Raw genomic sequence first — 14,221 nt, 5'->3', positions numbered from 1 at the left:
GTATTCTAGATATTAATAAATAACTACTGATTTGGCTTAAGTGGTTAATTATAACATATCCGAAAAATAAATAAACCTAGAAAATACAACAGAATGATTTGCGAAAGGAAGGTTCGAGAATATTTCCTAGCGCGTCACGTAGGCAAAACAATTCGATCTCGATGTCACGGTTGCTGGTAATGTACTGACCATTTTGTTCACGTTGTTGCTTATATAGGTGAAAAATAAAACAATCTCGAACATTCCAGTTGCTGCAGTAATAAATATTAAAAAAATAAAAGAAAATCTAAGAAGCTTGTTTGCCATAAGCCGAAACTTCTAGAATAACATTCGAATCAAGTAGTGGCGTACCACTACAGATCTTTAGTTTTCCGCGGTCCAGCGTAGTAAATACTATCAGCGTAGCCCTGGTGGAAAATCATCGTTTAGTAAAATAAGGTATCAAAACGTTGCGTTCTTCCCTTCCCCACTTCCTTCAGCCTCACACTTAGTACGTATTTGTAAGTGTTATAATACGTACCCCGTTTGGGGACACCATAATCCAACTTGTTCTGGCAGGTGGAACTCTTGTGCGGTTTTCATATAAAATAATTTACTGTTCGAAAATTAAATTTTGTTCCACAATACGTTGAGAAATAATGCGAAATATTATTATTTATTTTCCTTGCGTTGTCGTGTATTTAGATTAAAATTTCCGGCAACGCTGGTAGTTTTAAAGAGATTTCTTGAATTCAATTAAGGCCCCGTCACAATAATAAACATTACCTATCATCCCGCCTGTAATCGGCCGGTTTTATAGTGTGGTTTTAATTATCCTGCTAATTGCGTATTTGTCGGGTGGCTCGGCCAGGGTTAATAATCAGATAAGAGGCACGCGCAACCCCTACTCGGGGCGGTTTTAAGCGACTGTATATGGCACACTGTACCGAGTGGCTGTAAAATGGTTATTCTATGGTTGTTGAACGCGGCTTTATTGCGTTAAAAAGTGGGGATGGGTCGTTTCTATACAATACCGACAATGTATCGTGAGATTACTATTTCTAACAATTTTTAATCAGTTTTTTTAATATGTTTGTGTATTATTACGTATATATGTATTTAACTATTTAATAATCAGTACCTAGGCACCCTCAGTAGTTTGCTGTGCCCGGGTTTATGCCCGGAATCGGGAGAGGCCGGTTGAGGAAAACCTTTTGACCTCTCCTATCGGACTCTTTCGACACATCTTTTTTTTCATGCACCGCAAAAAAAGTGATGAATTCAAACATCCGTCACTCCTTGACACACTGACCCATAGATTTTTAATCACCTCACACCTTTTTTCTTCCAAAAACCAACTCTCATTCATGTCCTTAAAATACTATCCACACAGCTAACATTTTAAAGATGATATCGGCCCTGAGGGAAATTAGGAAAATGTTCCTTGTGCAATGATAGAGGACTTCGTTGAACAATAGGAGAGGATTGTACCCGCGATGCCAGATTGGAAAGCGGATGCTTTTTACCATCGAATGCTCATCAGATTTCTGCTTCTGTTTCATATAAGCCTTGCACAAAAACCTCACTGATTATCGATTCCAGGCGGCCCCAACCCGTTCTGCCATCAAACCGGCAGTTATCTTAAGTCAACTCATCTCCTATGTAGGCGATCTCTTCCTCTTCAATAATTTCGAACGCCATCGAGCGATATTGGAAATTCAACGGTCATCTTTTAGCCGTGCTACGTGCACGTGCAGTGCTACTATTTTTATAACAACACGGTTATTATTACTGCACCACCCGTTATATAAAATATCTTCACGATAGCTAAGTGGAATGCATGTTAGCTTTCAAACCCATTAACTGCAAAGTGTAAAACAATCTGATTAAAAAATGACTGACTTCAACAATTAAGACTAAGTAAGAAAATAGCTTTTTCATCAAGAGTGTATTTACCCACGTATGAACGATGAAGAAAAATTTCTTTCTACCTGCAATAAAAATTATACTACCGGCAGTAAAAAAGGCTTTGCGAATAGTAAAAATATGGAGACTTGAAAAATCTCAACCAATTTAAAATAAATTTATTGATTTGTATGTTTATATCTTTTCTTATTACACCCCACAATGGCCTCCGTGGTTCAGTAATCACGATTCTTGGCTATGAATCCGGAGGTCGCGGATTCATATCCCGGCGTATGCGAGTAATTTTTATTTCATTTATTTTGGTTTTTTTCACGATTCATTCGAAGCCAAGTTCCAAGCTGGAAGATACTGTCGGCAGTGCCCAGGTGAAAGACCACAATTCCGAAACTAAACGTTTGTCGAAAAGGCTTTAGATCATATCTGAATAGCCAGGTACTTCCGAACTATTATCTCTCCCTTCCCCATCTCTCCTCCCCATTAACTTCAGCCTCACGACATACCTCAATGGGGATGCCATAGTCTCACTGTCAACAGTCGAAAAAAACAACTTTTTGGAATCAGTTGGTACCATTGTGTTGGTACACACATACAAAAAATATACCTACATATTTCACAAACATCGAATAAACGTTTTTTTTTTATCAAGTAAATTGCTGAGTAAGCATTCGTTTTTTAAATTTTGCGGCCTTTTCCATAACGGTACTTATTGGACGTTATGCTTAAAATTGTAAAAGATCCATCATCGTTTTTATCACGTCATCGCTAAAATACCATTTAACGTCGGCAACAGTTCTACGTCGGTGGAAATAAAATCAGATTTTTCCGATGTTACAGAAGTTTCTACGACGATTATTGCATAACCGCTAATCGCCAATGCGCTCCGAATTCGTTAAATCGTCGCCCGCTATTCGTCTTTCTTGGAAAGTGGCCAAATATGATTTACTTACCTGGAGAAGAATGCACATCGATTTTTTTTAATAGTGGAAATTTTTAATTTTACCTTAAAGCTTGCGAAATTATTCAACTTTACTATTCGTAGTTAAATTATTTCGCGAACGGACTCATAGTGTTTATGTCAAGAATACCTTAACAAAAATAAATTAACTGATGGTTGAGATACTCTCAGTGTTGCCGTGGTAAAATATCACTATTCAGAAATGCATTTGATGAACATTTTTACAAGGAGAAATATTTACAAAACCTTTTTTTTGTATGACAAATATGATAGTGATTAATTTATGATTTTAATACATTTATGATAATCTTTTTAAGTGCACATTCAATTGACTGTTGGACATGATGAACAGCAAACTCAATGCATTCTTAAACAGTTATCTTTATTGAAAAATAATTCAAACATTTGAAATTTTTATTTAATGTGCCTTTTTACGTACAGTACATCTGAAAAATATAGAACAAAACGCGACTAGCCACGAGCAAAAACGCTATTGTGATGGCAGCACTGGACTTCTGGCAGGGTCCCATTTACTAGCGATTGGCGACGCAAGCAGCCAATTCCTGAGGACATACATTGAGAAAAATGAGTAAGGCTTATTTTTTAGAAATACTGTTAAAAATGACTGCATGACCATTTCCTAATAAAAAACAGAATGGACGAAATGATAAAATTATTATAACTTTTGATATTTTGTTATGAAATTTGTTAATTCATTCGTTATAGGCCTTTGACGAGATTTTCAATAAATTAAGAACTTTTCATAACAGTACCTAATTTTTTTTCCGCGTAGATGTCTAAAATTATTATCTTCTGTATATATTTCATGATTTGTCTTTTCTATGCATTATCTTCTGTATATATTTCATGATTTTTCTTTTCTATGTATTTATTATCTTACAATATTTGAAGTTGACTTTATTATCCATATATTATATGAATATCATGCGATAGACTACCTTACACGAGATCTGTAATAAACAAAAAAATATATATATTTTTAAATCTACCGTTAACACGTATTATACAAAATGCGTAGATCAAAAATTTGAGAGAAGATTAGAAATAAAATTTATTTGGTAAATACGAAGGAAACAGGGGGCCTACTCAGATAACATGAAATGAGATTTCTTAAGTGTTTTTTTTTTATATTATGTAATTTTCTAGTTATTTCATTGTTAGATACCGAGGTAGATGTTTCTCGTTACAAAAAAAAAATCATTTTATAGTGCATATAAAGCTGATTTGTCAAAACTTGAATGAGCCATTTAGAAAACACCTACATACAGAATAAAAATTAAAAAAATTGAAAATCGATCCCAAAATATTTAAACATCAATAAACTGGGCATTTTATATTTTTCTCATATAGTGCTAGCAGATTCTTCAAGAGTGATAAGCTACTGACCCTGTTCAAAGTCCTTAAGTCCAACAATTGAATTTGTAAGCCACCTCTGGGCTGAAGCCCTAAGATACTGATTCTGCGCAAAAGAGGGCGATCCGTTTGACTTAGACGTCCCCTTCTAATCATCCCACCACCCAAACGAAGAAAAACCTTATGATTTGGATTTTAAAAAGACTGACTGACTGCTTTCAATTGTTCCATAATTCCTTTATAAAAGAGTTGCTAATTTGTACACAAGAAACTCGATACTGTAAAGGCAATTGGATTTTTTATTAACGTTGATTCTGTAAACACTTCCAGTGACCTACTTCTCGGGTTGTAGGTATCTGTAATATCTTATTATTCCGGTAAAACTTTACTACGAGTTTTCGATATTGATATTTTATTACGCACGAGATCAGTTTTTCTAGTTTCATGTTTATAGTCCTATAGTAGGAAGGTATATTATATTATATAATACATATTTTTTTGACAATAAATTAACACTACATTTAGTGATTAAATATTTATTTATTATATAAGATACTTTTAATTATTTAAATTAATCAACTTCAAAACTCATATACACTGTTGGAAAGGATAAGGAGATACCTAAACATGGTCACTAGTAAAAATGTGCCCAACGCATTCATTTAATTAAATTCTTAGCCAAAAATGGATAAATAAAACGAATGAAAATACTGAGTTAAATACTTAGTCACTTAAACAAATTATTTACTTCAATACTTGATCATTAATTGACAAAGTAATGACATGAAATGAATGGACACGCATCAAGTGAACTTGTAAAAAAAATTAAATCTGCAGCACAAACACACATGAGATCAGGAAATTAAATTAATTAAGACTCCTTTAAGAAAAGAACACACTTGTTGATATACGGAACACCGAAGATATTTGACGACTTTCCAGGCGAAATAAATTTAGGAGAAAATAAACAAATTTTAACTTAAAATTCGAATATAGGTGAGTTTAATGTTAAAAAAAGTTTTTTTAAATACATTGTATTCGGACATAGATAGCTAACAAATAAAATAAAAATATATTATTAGAGTGTGCAAAAGTTGTTTACGTTAGAAATGCACGTGAAATAAAAAAAGAGATGACGGTCCATTCTTCACGAAGCCGTAAATTTTGCTGAAGAAGCCAAGGTTCTCTATTAATTCTTGCAGCTTTTTGTGGGATAAATTTTAATTTCGCCTCGTTAATGTAAAAAAGGTTAAGATGTATATAAAGGTTAATAATACATTTATATAAATGTGATATTTTATAACTAAATGAAATAAAATATTTAAAATTTAAAAAAAAATAATTGGAAAAAATGAAAACTATTCGTAAATCTGTTTATTTGACAGCTGAATTGAGAGCCAATTTTTCCTTAGCGGATGACTTAGTGAAATATTTGCCTACGACCCTTTACCCGTTTGTGCAATCAATTAATTATTAATTATTCGTAGCACAACTTTGACGTGAGTTCACACAATACATTTGATTACATTATACTCACTATGAAATAATGCATGTTCGTTTTTAAACTCACATTTGGAAAAGTTATGTTTTTGACCTGCTAAAAAATTTTAACAGTTGATGAATCCAAACAACTGGATGTAGTAGCTCTGAGCGAAAATGGCGCTCACTAAAAAATACCGCTTTTTGATAAAAAAATTTTACCTTGTCAAATCAATATTTTTTCCACGCGAAAATGAAAGGTAAATACAATATTTATGAAGAAGGTGTTTTACAATATTTTTGATGTATTCATTTTATATGTTAAATGTTAAGTATGTTAAAAGTATAACTGAAAGAAATAAGAACAAAAGTTCCTTATAAATATGGTCAGTATTATTCTAACCACAGGGAAGCTATTGAAATGTGCAACAATACCTACCTCCACCAAAACACCACGTTCCAGACAATACCTGAAGCATAAAAAAGGAAAATGTGTTTTCAGGAATGTTAAGAAAAGTTCTTTCGTAATGAAAGACTTTCAACAACGGACTCTCAATAAAGTGGCAAAAAGGTTTTTGAAATATATATTATTTTTATTATTTTGATGTTTTTACAAAACACAGCAGATTTTTACACACTTTTTTTTACTTTGAAAGCTAAAATACAATTTAACAGTTTAGTAATAAGAAGAGTAACATAAAAATGGATAAGAGCTCAGTAATAAATAGAGAATAATACCAATATATTTAAGTTGGACATAACCTGAACCACAGGGCGAACATATGCTAATCTCAAAATAAATTTACCAATCATATTATTTATTACTTATAAATTACTACAATAATTTATTGTACACTTCTCTTCCAACCATGAGCTAACGCTTCCATGGAAGAGTAATATTCAAATCAAAAACTCACAAAATGTACAAACACAGTGGAAATACTTTTTTATAGGTATGTACTTACCGTATTTATTTAAGATATATTTTTAAAATGTATTGAGGAAGAATTTTTAGTAAACTTTATTCTAGACTTAAAGTCTTACAAAAAAAATAAAAACTTTGCAATTTTTTGACATGCGCGTCTCGCACGTCATTTTCCCGCAAATGACTGTGTTGTCATGAGTGATGTTTAAATAATAATTTCTATTTAATGACCAATTTCCTATTATATTAGTATAATTCAATATATTTACTAATATTTTTGTCAGTTTTAATCCATTAATAATGTTATATTGTGAATAATATAGTTTCATTTTATCGGAAAAAGTGTGGATATATAATAATGTTTTAATTAAATTTTACCACACGAATTTAAAAAGACTTTCATGAAAGTGATGTTGGCAGAAATGCCTTATGCGTGTGTAGGTAAATACAATGTTAAAAAAATCTACGTTTTTATTGATGATAAAATGGATCCAAAATATCTGATTCATTGGTTATTATACTCTGGGAATTGTTATTTTTATTTATTACAAAATAATAAGTTATAATGTATTATTCACAGTGAGCTTGCAAAACTCATTCCGAGAAAGACAACATTATATTAAAGACAATCCAACATAGATACATTGAAATAAATAAACGCAGTTATTTTGGAGTTTCAAAGAAAGAATGTATCAGTCATTATTAAAACTGCTGAGGAAATAGCTTTTAAGAGCTTTTGCCAATGTGTTTTTGTTCGTTGCCGGAAGGTTTAGATTACTAGGTAATGCATTATATTACTTATGTGCAATGTATTGTAAGGAGTTAATTCCAAATTTAGTCGTGTAAGCAGATGACGATAAGTGTATTTGATTTTGTGGTCGTATTTTGTGCTGGTATATGTCGGAATTAAAGACTGGTTTAGTGTTGGTGTGTGAGGAGTGTTGAATTATTTGTAGAATGGCAGTTGTGATATTATACTTTGTCATAATCGTAAAAGAAAGTATTTGTGTAAGTGAGTATATATCTTTGACATGTGTATCCCATGGCAGATTATATATATTCCGTACGGCTCTATTTTGAATAACTTGTATTTCGGAACTTTTATTTTTGTAGTGGTGCCCCAGATACTAACTAGATATCTCAGGTGAGAGTGGATCATAGCATAATATATGGCACGCAGTAGAGATGTGGTAAGCACACCTTGGACTCGATAGAGTATACCGGTTATCGAGGAAATTTTGGATTTTACATTCTCGACGTGGGAGTTCCACGAGAGGTTAGAATCTGTGAGTAACCCCAAATATTTCGTTACTTGAACATGTTGTCGCTTTTCATTGCCAAGAATGATATTCATACCCATGTTATCTTTTTTCCCGAAAGTAAGGTAATGGGTTTTTTTAACATTGAGGCTTAATTTGTTTAATCCCAGCCATTTCGCCAGCTTTGCGAGATCTTTATTCATTTGAACTTCAAGTTCCTTCAGATTTTTACAATGATAGTAAATCACAGTATCATCAGCGTAAAGTTTAAGTTTTCCTGAGATGCCACATTGAGTTATATCATTGATGTATAGTAAGAAAAGTAGAGGTCCAAGAATCGAGCCCTGTGGCATTCCACATGTGATTTTTCCAAAGCCGCTTAGGTTCCCTCCGTTATAGACACGGCAAAATCTAGCTATCTAACTTCTTAGCAGATTTCAAGATTCTCCGACTATACCCAAATGTTCCATTTTCTGTAGCAGTATTTTATGATTTAACATATCAAAGGCTTTTTACAGATCTATAAATATGGCTGCTGAATGTTAGAAATAAAATCGAAGGTGACACATTTCGTACTGGAGTTTTTCCGAAAGCCATATTTCTGTGGTGTTAGGATATCGTCACTGGAGATGTATTTTATCAGTCTATCTTTGATAATTATCTCGAACACTTTTGAAAGAAAATACCGAAAAAAATGACATTGGACGATAGTTAGAAATACACTTCTTACAGTCTTCTTTATAAATCAATATAATTTTCGCTAGCTTTAAATAGTTTTGAAATAATTCCGAGCCTATGAAAAAATTGATATGTTGGGTTAGGTGCCCGACTAGTTCTTTTTTACAGGTTTTAAGGATGCAGGATGTTACTCCATCGATTTCTGCCGCTGCATTCGACCTTAGTTTTGAGATGATCGTTAATACCTCATCCTTATTCGTCTTAGTCATATATAAGGATTTTCGTGCCTTTGGTTCTACATATATTGTATTACAGTCATCCGGGAATGATGGAATGGCAGCTGCCAATTTTTCTTCAACTGACAGGAAAAACTCATTAAATGCAAACGCTATTTTACGGGGTTCCCTAATTTCACAATTATTTCATGAGAGATTCAATTGTGTTGTTGGGTTTATGTACACGGTTAGACAGAATTGAGTTGATGGTTTTCCAAGCTTTTCTTGGATCATTTAGGTTTCGTTGAAAGCTATTGATGTTATATTTTTTTTCAAACTTCTCCTATAATTAGTAATTATGTTTCTTATTTTATTTTTAGGAATTGCAAGAGTAATATTTCCTGGATCTTGTTTCCACTGCTTGTGAAGCTGGCTTCGTTCGTTGATTGAAGAATTCAGCTTAGAATCAAACCACGGTGTATTTAGATATTGCCGCTTTCCTATTTTTACTTGGTGTAGTTTTACCTGCTTCTAATACATTTTTGAAATAATCATTAAAATCTTTGTAACCGTTTTCGGGTTTGTTTGAGTTGATAGCAAATTTTTTAGTCGCAAGATAAGATTTTACCGCCATACCGTTAATGATAGGTTTAGTAAAGCGAGATTTGGTTCTATTATTAAACCATTTTTTTAAATTATTCTTAGTCGACAGTGAGAAAATTATGGTCACTAAGAGGGTCATCTATATTCGATATGGTGGTTAAAATGTTTTGTCTGTTTGATATAACGTGATCTATAATAGCTTGTGTCAATGACTCTCGTGGAATATGATTTGTTTTGTATTGAGAAATTGTATGTTTATAAGGTGTTGATAAAATTTAAAGAATAAGGTTTGTTTATGGAAGTGTCAATGTTGAAATCTTTGAGTATTAATGTATATTGTCTGCTTTAGTCCAATATTTTTTCAAAATGTGTTAGGAAATCGTGCATGTTTGGGTTAGGTTTTCTATAAATGGCATAAATGTTGACTGGTTTCTTATCACTGCTGCAAACACTTATACCTTAAAATGTATTTCGTTAGAAAATAACGGCCTGTAATTCCATTTTTAGTTCATTATGATCGGGATGTTCCCAAACGTTCCAGACTATTCCCGAATATTTCACAACATTCCAGAAAGTTCCGTGATGTTCTGGAATGTTGTGGAATGCTCTCAAATATTCTCAAATATTCTGGACTGTTCTACAAATTTTTAGACGGCGAAATTTCCAGCCCTTATATTTTCAAAAGCACGCCCTTCAGGTAAAAATGGGAACCTTCTTCATGGATGGGGGATAGAAGGTTACCACGTCATATAACTCTATTGATTATACACTCGTTTCTGAGTTTAAACGGCACCCACATTGTACACTTACTTTTATAATATATACTAATGAATTTTAAATCTCTCAAAATTTATTGTTCAAATAGCTTGTTTCGTCCTTCGTATTGTATTGAGGACTGATTTCTTTACGAATCAGGTACTTTCTAATTTTCATTCAGCATCATTCCTCAAAACGTGGATGCTACAGTACCACAGGTTCTGGTCAGTTAGAACATCTTAGTAAACATGTTAACTAAAAGTTCGATGCACTTTTGCCCTCAGAAATTTGGTTACGCTCGTAGTTTTCAGTTTAGTACTTCAGCGTAACTTGTGCACCGAAAAGTTTGATGGATCACGTTTTCACGAGGAAAACTATCGGTTAGCAGGTTTGTCTGTTGCAAGTAAATTAATTGAGTACATTTTGGTTTTGCGAAGACTTATGGGTGAGGCAATCATAACTAAAGCTATAGTGTCTGTTATCAGGTAACTATCTTCTTCCATTATCAATTAATATACCAGAAGTTATACTTCGCAGCTCCTATAGGATAAGAACGATATCATTAAAGTTGTGCAATGTTCCTGATACCTGGTTCTCTAGTGGCGTATTTTGCTATTAAATTTTTTTTTTATTAATGCTATACAGGAGGTTGCCTTTGTTTTCTTTAGGGATGCTGTGTGGTGAATCTTTTTAATGAAAGAAAGGAGAGGAAGATCTGGGATGGAAAAATTATGAAGGGTGGAAAGGCACCTATATATGTGGGTCCAGAAGTGACGGACAAATTATCTATCTCTCTCGCTACAGCGCAAAGCGATGGGTCCAGTGTGGTCATTCCTATAGTGGTTTATATCGAACCAGAGGGGTCAATTTCGACCTGCGTGGTGTTTGAGATGTAAATAGGTGTCCACGACAGCCTTTTAATCCAATTTTTTTGAGAATATCACTTTTTGTGATTTCATGGGGAATTGAGGAATAGAGGATGTTTTCAGTATAAATTTTCCATTGAAAATCATTTGAATTATCTGGCGAAAATGTTGTTGGAAATTAATTATTACGAAATTCCCTAGCAATCCCCCCCTTCACGGATTTGAAAATACTGTGGGGAATCCGAGTACTGAGCAATTGAGAAATCAGAGGTTTACCCAAACAGAAAAAAATTGGCATGTGGTCTATAGGGCAACCAAATTTGGGGATCTTTAGCGAGGTCTAGAGTGAGTAGTTAGAGTTGTCAAAGAGTCACCCCAAACCAACCTCTCCCGAACCGGAACGCCACACAGCTAGTGGGCAGGCGCATCTTAAACAAATCTAACTTATTGAACCCGGGAACCCCTGCTAAATCACTAAATGTATGTACAAATGACTTGGGGTAACCTATGGTAGAAGTATTGATTATCCAATAAAGAAAAAATAAAACTATTTTATTTTCATTAGAGAACAAAATCTTTCTATGCAAAGTTGTTAATATATTTTGGCAATGTAATTGTATATGATTATCTTTTTCAGGGGAAGGAATATAAAATTGACAGCCATACAAATACTTATAACACAAACTCCTAGTCACTTTTGCTCATGCAACATCTCACACACAATCTTTATTTTAAGCCGGCACTTGACATAACCTGACTGAAGGATTTGATGCACTACTTGTTCGTGCTATACTTTCGTTCGGCCCTACCGAATTCTAACTAAGAAAGTTTGTTTCACAAAATTCGAACAATTCATCAAATATCAAAGATTTACTTTCTTTCTTTTTTACTTTCTGTGAAAGCTCTATTCAAGTTCTGTAAGTATTTCACTATGGGCCAGTTTTTTTCATGAAACTAAAATATTAACAGAACTTGAATAGAAATTTAAAATTAACTTAGAAATTTAATGAATTGTTTAAATTCTATGCAACAACCCGTCCTAAGTGTTGCCTTTTCATTATCTACGCTTGTATCGCCAATTTTTTTTTGGATCTTCTCGCCAAACACGCCTTAGAGATCTCATGTATGTCTTTTCCAGTCTGTTTTATCATGCAAGTTCTACGCCACACTGTATTAATTCGGGTATGGAATCAAAATTCTATTGTGACTCGATTTATTTGATGTCTTTGTATGCATGCCTGCATTATATGAATATACATTTCACAATTTATAAATTTTCCTTTCCAGTCTTGTACAATTTTGTGAATGTGGATTTTTTTATTGTCAAGAAGCTTATTGCGTAAGCCTGAATACAAATATTGTGGGTGCATATTTATTTGAAATTCTCAAAGGCTGTCAAGAAAACAAGGGTAAAAGCATTATATGCAAGTGACATTTTAAAAAGTCTGTTTTTATTTGTAATTATCGAGGGATCTGCACAAATCTCACTGTTATATAATGGAGAGCATTATTTGGTTTCTATACTGCAAATTATGCTACGTAAATACAGGACAAATTTTCCGCTGGCTAATTATGGGAAAGGAACGAAGCAACCGCGAATGCCACGAAACGACGCTTGCGGTTGCTTTGTTCCTTTCCCGTAATTCGTGGCATGGCTCGCCGAAACTTTGCTCTGTTTATACGTACCCTTATACCATCGCAGTATATAGTACATTCCTATTTATAATAGTACTGTAAGATTTATTGAACGCGATAAAATATTATTTTCTATTGTGCATGTTCTTAAGATTTTTTTAAAATTTAATTTGACAGGAAAATTGTGTTTATATTTTTCGATGTTATTATAGTTTCATTTATTTAAAAAGAAACAAAATGCATTATGAATACCTAAACCAAGTATAGCCAAAACTGATAAAAGTTCAAATAAGGTATACAAAAAGTAAGGACAAACAATAATTGTGAAATAACAATAAACAAATTATTAACATAGTAAATGTGAAGTATTAACAACGTAGTAGATACATTAAAAGTGTTTATGTCAAGACTATCTACTTGTTATATTACATCAACTACTAAAAAAAAAACTAAAAAATATTTTATCCAATCGGGTCATTTAGCCAGCTATTTTAGGTATATCGGCCACCGTAAGTAAGATTCCAGAGAAACTTAAGCAAAGGAAAACAAATTACCTTGTATGTGTTTAGGTCTTGAACGACGCAGGCCAATACCGCCTCTCGGCCCACCGTGGCGGTAACGTTGACTATCGGCGCGCTGAACTTGGGATCCGCTGCAAATAGAAAACAGACGAACTCTAATGATAACATATTGGATATTCCCGATGGGAAGGAGCGGGTCAGAGTAGGAGCTCAGATAGAAGAAACTAAGTGCTAGGGGTTTAGGAAGAAACAGGTTTGATTTAAAGGTGATGTTTACAAACTTTCTAGTCTTTAAACAATGTTTATATAAAAATTAGGTATATTTGGTAGTTTCTGAAATAAGTTGAGTAATATCTGACATGTTCATCGCTAAATATTCTTAAATGGCACACTTCTAAATATGTTATCTGTGATGATACCTAAGAAGGCGTATTTTAAGAATATAATTTTGTTATTGGTGGTGGAAGTAATTGGGTATTCAATGTAGATCTATGCATTTTAAATTGCAGCTGGATCTGCAGTTTGCTGTGGCACGGTATTTATCTCAGTGCTTACTGAGACAAAAGTGAAAAAAACTTGTTACCGTTGGAACCGACCCGTAGTCCCCCGACTCAACAACACTACATTGAAGAGAAAAATATGGATGCTAGGATAGTCATCGGTGGTACAATTAAATACCCCATGGGCCTACATGGAAAATAGCGAAAAAAAGGTAACATTTTCAAAATAATATCTTTTAATTTAGATGTTGTTTTCTTGATTGAATTTGAATGAAATGGAATCTTGGAAATGAGATCCGATCGAACTAAAAATCGGCAAATAGACTCTTTGTTGATGACAATTCATTCGCACGTGCGCATACACGCATTTTTTTGAACTTGGATGATATTATAAAAATTTACAGCAGTTTAAATCTCGGTATCGTTCAATTACGGCTTAATTTAAAGGATTGGCGGTGATCACTCATTTTAGTAAGACCCTGGGGAGGAAGGTTCAATCCTTAGTTAAACCAATTGTTATTTTATTTTTAGTTTTAAAAGATATTTCAAA

At 33.2% G+C, this 14,221-nt stretch overlaps 1 protein-coding gene across 1 annotated transcript in view; it reads right to left on the bottom strand.

Moving 5' to 3' along the window:
* The window catches only part of LOC149422994 (neurotrimin-like), a 95,477-nt gene that overhangs the window by 50,974 nt on the left and 30,282 nt on the right, over positions 1-14,221 (bottom strand). The window contains exon 2 of the mRNA XM_089633035.1: positions 13,205-13,302. Within this exon, the coding sequence (XP_089489161.1) occupies positions 13,205-13,302 (98 nt within the window). The remainder of the gene's footprint in view (positions 1-13,204; positions 13,303-14,221) is intronic.

This window comes from Hesperophylax consimilis, chromosome 6 (assembly GCF_061612785.1).
Source record: "Hesperophylax consimilis isolate HC1 chromosome 6, BYU_Hcon_1.0, whole genome shotgun sequence".
NCBI classification, from domain to species: Eukaryota; Metazoa; Arthropoda; class Insecta; order Trichoptera; family Limnephilidae; genus Hesperophylax; species Hesperophylax consimilis.
This window is presented reverse-complemented; position numbering and strand designations above follow the sequence as displayed.